This window comes from Sturnus vulgaris, unplaced genomic scaffold (assembly GCF_052056855.1).
Source record: "Sturnus vulgaris isolate bStuVul1 unplaced genomic scaffold, bStuVul1.hap1 Scaffold_87, whole genome shotgun sequence".
Lineage (NCBI taxonomy): Eukaryota > Metazoa > Chordata > Aves > Passeriformes > Sturnidae > Sturnus > Sturnus vulgaris.
Genome location: NW_028276756.1, coordinates 1461465 through 1468925, shown reverse-complemented (window position 1 = coordinate 1468925; position 7461 = coordinate 1461465). Strand labels below are relative to the sequence as shown.

At 49.6% G+C, this 7461-nt stretch overlaps 1 protein-coding gene across 1 annotated transcript; it reads right to left on the bottom strand.

Moving 5' to 3' along the window:
* Positions 1-315: 315 nt before the first annotated feature.
* On the bottom strand, positions 316-1710 carry LOC148217281 (olfactory receptor 14J1-like). Its single transcript, XM_088158755.1, has 2 exons — positions 1188-1710; positions 316-884 (listed from the first exon to the last, which is right to left on the bottom strand). Exons 1-2 carry the CDS (start codon positions 1555-1557, stop codon positions 316-318), a joined length of 939 nt encoding a protein of 312 aa, XP_088014881.1. The 5' UTR covers positions 1558-1710.
* Positions 1711-7461: the final 5751 nt, after the last annotated feature.

Sequence of the window (7461 nt, the reverse complement as noted above, 5' to 3'; positions counted from 1 at the left end):
TGGGAGTCTCTTCCTTCCACTTCTGCCCACAGGCACTGCCCTGCAGAGACAGAGAAGGGCTGAGGAAGGATCCTGGACACACAGGGCAGGGCAGGCATTTGTTTTTATTTCAAAGCACAGGTGAAAGACCTCTTGCATGTCTTTGTGTTTCAAACAAAAGGTAGATATTCATGTAGAAATGGAAAGAGTAACACTACAGTATTTTGTAAGAAATTTTACAGCATTAGAAAACGATACTGCAGAAAAAACGGACAAATATGGAAAAAAGGTGAGCTTTTACAGAGTTACAGTCTGAAGATTATGCAGCAGAAAAGTTTAATGCTTCAGAAAATACAGAGTCAGCAATTTTCTCAGGGCATCCTTGAGCTCCTGGTTCCTCAGGCTGTAGATGAGAGGGTTCAGGACTGGAGGAACCACTGAGTACAGAAATGACAGGGCAAGATCCAGGGATGGGGAAGAGATGGAGGGGGGCTTCAGGTAGGCAAACAGTGCAGTGCTGAGGAACAGAGAGACCACGGCCAGGTGAGGGAGGCAGGTGGAAAATGCTTTGTGTCGTCCCTGCTCAGACGGGATCTTCAGAACAGCGGTGATGATCTGCACATAGGAGAAAACCATGAACACAAAACAGCCAAATATCAAAGAGGCACTAAAAGCAATGAGCCCAAGTTCTCTGAGATAGGATTTGGAGCAGGAGAGCTTGAGGATCTGGGGTACCTCACAGAAGAACTGGCCCAGGGCATTGCCATGGCACAGGGGCAGGGAAAATGTATTGGCTGTGTGCAGCAGAGCATTGAGAAAGGCACTGGCCCAGGCAGCTGCTGCCATGTGGGCACAAGCTCTGCTGCCCAGGAGGGTCCCGTAGTGCAGGGGTTTGCAGATGGACACTGTCGGAGAAGGGAGACGCGGACACCATATGGTCATCAGCAAAGTCTCGTTTATTGATACGCAGAGTGGTGCTTAAGTACAGTGCTTAATTAGCTCATGCATAGTGCAAAATCTGAGCTCATCATTGGTTTAGATGTGTGGCTTAGCTAAGCACTTCGGCATTCATGTTTTTCTTAATTCTGCGTGCCTTCTTTATCTCAAGGACACTGTATCCGTGAGACTGAGGCCCACTTTGCTAGCTTTACTAAGTTGATCTGACTATGGCCTTTTTCTTCCAGCTATTCCTGCACCAGGCTCTCTACAGGACACGTAGCGGTCGTAGCACATGATGGTCAGGAGGGCAAGCTCTGATCCAAAAAAGAAGAAAATAAGAAAAACTTGTGCAGCACATCCTTCATAGGAGATGTGTCTGGTGTCCCAGAGGGAATTGTGCATGGCTTTGGGGACAGTGGTGCAGATGGAGCCCAGGTCAGTGAGGGCCAGGTTGAGCAGGAAGAAGAACATGGGGGTGTGCAGGTGGTGGCCGCAGGCTACGGCGCTGATGATGAGGCCGTTGGCCAGGAGGGCAGCCAGGGAGATGGCCAGGAAGAGGCAGAAGTGCAGGAGCTGCAGCTGCCGCGTGTCTGCCAATGGCAGCAGGAGGAAGTGGCTGATGGGGCTGCTGTTGGACATTTCCTCACTCTGGGCATTGTGGACTGTTAAAGGAAGACATTGATAACCTGGGAGACATTTCCTTGAGACAATCCTGTAGAATTAAGTCAGGAATCCTCTCAAAACTGCTTCTCTTCCTGTGGGGGAACTTCACTAAAAACTTTTATTTTTGAATTTGAGTTTCTGCTGCTGAGTTACTGCCTCATCGTCAGCATTTTTCTCAGTATGAATGCTGAGGAGCCCAGAGGGAAAACAAGGCTACCTTTGACACAGTGCAGTCTGACCTGATCCCATACAGCTGCCCTTTGCTTATAATACCTCTCTCTAATTCAAGGTGATCGCACTTCAAATGTGCTGGAAAATTAAAATAGCCTTTTTGAAGGCTCCAATTTCAAAACACATTTCCCTAAACTCTTTTTTGCCCTATTCTGATCAAGAGAGAGAGGCATAGCAAATGTTGGTCTGGCTCTCTGCTGCCTGCAGTTCTGCCTACTGGGAGCTGTTTCTCTCTATCCAAGCCTTTTCCCTGCCAGCGCTGCCAGAGCCCAGCCCAGCTCTGGGGGCTCAGCTCTGCCCTGCACACCCCTCCCAGCACAGGGCACTGCCCAGGGCCATCTCCCTGCCAGCAGGGCCTTAAGGGCAGCTCACACAAACTGAGATGCTGCAAGCCAAGGTGCTGCTGCTGCTGTCTGTAGGCACAGGAGGGTGAGGAGGCACTTTGTGAGGGAGATGGGAGGCAGATGTGCTGATGCCCAGTGGGACAGTGCAGGAGTGTCAGTGACACAGACACACCTGACAGCCCCTTTGCCTTGCCTTGAGGAGAAAGCTGAGAGCAGCCCTGGCCATGCAGCACCATCTCCACAGCAGGAGGAATCTGCCCTGATGGGGGTGGCTCCTTGCACCTCCAACTTCTCCCCACAGTGCATGGGGAGCTGCCAGGCAGGCTGAGAGCTGTCCCTGGCAGGTGGCACAAGAGCCCTGAGTGCTGCAGGAGCTGCTCTGCAGGACAGCCCTGGGCAGCCCTGGCTGCAGCCCCAGCTTCAGCCCCTGCAGCCGTCCCTGGCAGCAGGAGCCGTCCTGCCCTGTCCCTCTGACGGTGCCCAGGGCAGCCCCCTCTGCAGCACATCCTCATCCTCACTCACCGTGTCCAGGGCTGTGAAGATGTTTCCCCAAGTGCAGTCTCAGCTCAATGTCTTCCCAGTGCTGATTGCCTTGAGCCTGTCTGTGCCTGGCTCCTGTGCCCTCAGTGCCTGCAGGCAGTGCCCTCAGCCCTGCTGGGCTGGCAGAGGAGCTGCTCCTCAGCAGAAATGTCTTTTTGAAGCTTCTCTTGGTTTACCTTGGGAGCTGCCTCTGTGCCAGGAGCCCAGCCCAGCTCAGGAGCACAGACACAGCACAAGGACTTTAATGAATCTCTTGGTTCATTAAATGTTTACATCATAATCATTCCCTGAGAGAGTGTTCCAAAACCTTCTCAAGAACTCAAATTAAAATGCTGTAGTTTCTTGAAGTTTTAATGGGTCCCAATGAGGGACACAACTGAGAAAATTTCCCCAGGTTCCAGTTAGAGCAGGAAATTCGAGGCAGAGATGACAGGTGAGGACAAAGAAATGTCAAGTCTTTCCCTTTTGACAGCAATTCTTTTAGTAGTTTATAGAATCATGCCCCCAATTATCTACTTTAATCAGTCCCTTGAGAGCTTTGTATTGACATTCAGTGGGGCTCATTAATACTTTGAGATACTCAAGGTTTGGATTTTGCTTTTGCCTTGGAGTCTCTGAGAGCTTTGTGCAATCATGGTCTCCAATTATCTGCTTTAATGAGTCCCTTGAGAGCTTTTGTGTGTAACAACACTCACTGGGGCTCCTTAACACTGCAAGGCACTCGGGGTTAATTTAAGTTCTACTTTTTGACATTGAGTCTGTGAGAGGTTTGTGTAGTGATGGCCTCCAATTATCTGCTTTAATTAGTCCTTTGAGAGCCTTTGTCAGTAATGATACTCAGTGGGGCTCATTAATACTTCACGGTACTCAGTTTTTTTAAGGTACTGGGAGTTTTCCTTTTAACACCAACTCTTTTAGTAGTTTATGCAGTGATGTCCCCAATTATCTGCTTTAACAAGTCCCTTGAGAGCTTTGTACTGACACTCACTGGGGCTCATTAGTACTTCAAGGAACTTCAGTTTTTTAAGGTACTTTCCTTTTTCCTTTCTTCTCTGAGTCTCTGAGAAGTTTTTGGGCAATCCTGGCCTCCCATTCTCTCCTCCAAAGAGAGTCCATGAGGCGCCTCTGTAGGGGATGGACCTCAGTGGGGCCCATTGATGCTTTGAGACACTTTGGGTTTTTCTTCTGCCTTGGACTCCTGGAAAGGTTTGTGCAATCTCCTCTCAGGCCCTGAGGTTCAAGGGCTCAGCACCAAATGCACCCCGGGGCTGATTGGGATCAAGCAAGTCCTGACAAACCATGGCTCTGCCTTGATTTCCCTAGGGTTAAGAACATATCCAGCCATTAGTTACACTGAGTATTTTGGCTACTTTGATATTTACATGTTCATCAAAATTTTCATGACTAATCCTTGGTAAAACTAGAGGTGTTTCTGGCAAACAAAGATTCTGGCTACCTATCAAGATATAATTTACAGACTTCAGTAGCACTTTAGTGACATGGCTCTTCATTCTTTTTCCTCAGTCTCATTTGGGTTAGGAACAATAATTCTGTTGCCCATGGAGCTGATGCCTTTTTAATTCCAGAATAATGTCCCCAAGGTCCTTTGCTGTTCAGCTCTACTGTGCTGTCCGTGGCTGACAAGGCTTGGTGGGGTCCTTTCCCCTCTGGCTGGAGAGGTGCCAGGTCCCAGTCCCTGAGGGCACCCAGGCTCCTGGCTGGAATTTGTGTGGAATTCCACATCCTCAGTGTCACATCAGCCTTCACATGGAGCCCCGTGGATCATTTTCCAAAGAGCTGTTGGGGCAAACAGGGAGATTTGGTCTGGCAGGATCTGTAAAACAATATCCCATAACATCCACTTGTTCTGGCACACAACACTTGGCTGCAGGGACACATTCCCATTGTTCTCACCCAGGTTTCAGGAGTCAAACAGTGTTGTCTTTGCCCAGAGCTGTTCCTTCAGCTGGCCTGGGAGGGCCATTGGGCCTCTGCACCCACACTCTGGCTCCATTATTAGGACTGGTGCATCCAAACCCTTTATCTCCATCAACAGCAGTGATTTGAGCTGGATGTCCTTTTCTCACAGATGTTTTAAAAACTGCAATATCAGCAATTGTGCTACCCTTCCACAATTGAATATGGGGTTGTATAATCCAATTGTTCACTGCTGTTTAGCAGAATTACTTTAATTTCTCTTTAATAATGTGCACCAATTCCTCCTTCCATGACATGAACAATTTCAAGGCCAAGACTGAGTGAGCAATCATCAAACTGAGAGGAATGTTGAATTTGTCTACAAATGAGTTGTGGATCAGCCTGTAGATAAGGCTAGCACTAAGAGATAAAAGAAACAATGGGATGGATTCCACTGATTGATGAATGGAAAGAGATATTTGCCTTTACAAACAAACTGTAGGGCTGCTGATAAATGAAATTGGATATCGAAAGATGAAAGAAGCAACGGGGGGAAAACTATGAATTCTATAAGAATTAAAAATTAAAAGGGAGGGTTATACATTAGAGGGGAATTTCAGGTATCAGGCGTTCCGGCAAGTCTGTGCCTCTCAAGTACCTCAGCCAATGGGGAAAGAGAGAGGGAAATGCGGCCGGGAAAATAGGATAAAAAGGAGGCTGTGTCCTCCGAAAATTGGAGAGATCCCAGGGGAATGTCCCATGGCCTCTCCCTTTATTCAAATAAAGCAAAAAGGACTCCTCTGTCTCCTTTTTGGACATAAACCTCTGGTGTTTGTGGATTAATTTTCCTGACATTTCCATTTTAATTTAACTTCTTTAAAGCTGTTTTCAGTTTTCCCAGAATCTTCTCCACAGTCCTGTTTGCTCTTTCCAAGAACCTTTCCTGGAGAACGAGGTGCAGCTCCTGTCACAAGATGTGCCACCAACTGCAGCTTCTCTTGGCTTTCCACACTGCACGTGCAGCACAACTTATGCAGTAAAGCAGGACAAAGGTTTTAAGAACTTGACAACTTGTCCTTTCTTTTCCTGGTGGACTGGGGAGTTGTGCCATGGGTAAGGTTTCCATTGTTACTGTTCTAACCTAAGAAAACAGGAGGTGCTACCAGGAATTGCTAGGGAATGAAACCCTGACCGAATGCAGAGAAAGAATCTGCAGAGCCTGCAGCCAGAAGTGGAGAGTTGTGTGATAATCATTCCAACACCCCCATGGACATCTTGACAGTGTTCTAGAACATGAAAATGGGCTGACAGAGGGAGTTTGATTCTGTGTTCAGTTTAGCTGATTCTACATCTCTTGCACTGGTATAAATCAAGAGTACCATCAATTCATGAGAAGCACCAGAACATGCTGGACCTCTCCAAGTAGATGACTGAAAGAATCTGAAAAGGAGAAATGCAGGGAATGAACTTTGTCTGTAAGAAGGGTCATTTTTCCCTCATAATTTCCAATTCATTCCCTCTGCTTTTGTCCTTTTTAGCAAGGGATTTGCATCCCAGATTCCCCATGAAATGAGAACCCTGAGCTTGTGGAAGTGCCTGAGAGATGCCGTGTTCCTCTGCAGGGACACTCAGGCTGAAAGAGGAGCCTGAGGCCTGTGTGGGGAAGCCTCCTGGGAGCTGGAATTTGTGCCGTGCTGGGAGAGGAGGAGCAGGGGGAGAAGGCTGGGCGCTGTGTGGCAGGAGCAGGAGCAGGAGGTTTGGGCTCAGGACATTCCGCCTGCGCCGCTGCCCCGCAATGGGCGGCCGTGCCCGGGGCTCTGGGCCTGGCCCCGCGTGCGCTGAGCTCCCGACACTGCGGGAGCTGCCCGGGCTGGGCTCAGGATCCCGCTGGGGCTGGGCAGCAGGCTGGGCTCCCACTGGCATCAGCAGCAGCTGGAAATACCTCTGGGCATCTCCATTTCCTGCTGCTGCTGGAAGGAACAGTGAAGCGAGTTGAGGAGTTCTGGTTTCTCTTCGTCCTGCTGGATTTTTCATTTTATTTGACACTCCATGGCAATTTCTGTGATGGCTTCTGTCAGCTGCTTCTATTTTAGCAGCACCAGCAACAGGGCTGTGTTTGAGTGCTGCAAATGTGGCCTGTGTGGCTTTAATTCTCCTTGACTTTGTGCTCATGGACTTGTGAGCAATACAAGATGTGCTACTCATGATGGCTGCAACGAACAGCCCGAGTTCCCCATCACAAAAGCACTCTGGATAGCACTGATCGAAAAAGGCAATTGCAGTATTAAGGATAAAATTCAAGTGGCAAACAGAAGAGGGGCAAGAGCAGCCATGAGCTACAATTCCCAAGGCAAAGGCAACAACAGCCTCCTGCTGTCAGCTCAGGGTGTGTAAAACAGGTCTGAAAGCAGCGCTGAACCCGATCATTTCTTTCTCTGCAGGCTGGGTCAGGGCAGCACAGGCGGGCCCTGAGGAATCAGGGCTGTGTGTGGGTGATTGTTGCTGTACTCCAGAATTGCCCTGGACAAAGGCCTTGGGAGCCGAGGCAGGAGCAGGTGGGAAGGGGCCGGCGCTGCTGCTGCTCCTGCCCGGGAGCCCCGGCTGGGCCGGGCCGGCGCCCACTGCGCTGCGGCTGCTGCTGCTGCCAGAGCCGGGCGGGACTCGGGGACAGGGAATGGACACGGGGGGACAGCAAAGGCCTTGGGGGCTGCAGGGATGTTGGTGCTGGGGCAGCACCAGCACAGAGCTTCAGCCTGCAATGAACCCTGAGGGAAATGCTGGGGAAAGGCTCCATTTCAGCCTTTCTTTACTCATCGCTCAGAAGGGTCCAAAATAAAAGGGGAACAAG

Coding starts and splice junctions, on each gene's coding strand:
- LOC148217281 (XM_088158755.1), bottom strand. CDS start 1,557: ATGTCCAACAGCAGCCCCATCAGCCACTTCCTCCTGCTGCCATTGGCA. Junction 885..1,187: donor CTACGACCGCTACGTGTCCT/GTAGAGAGCCTG, acceptor CTTCTCCGACAG/TGTCCATCTGCAAACCCCTG.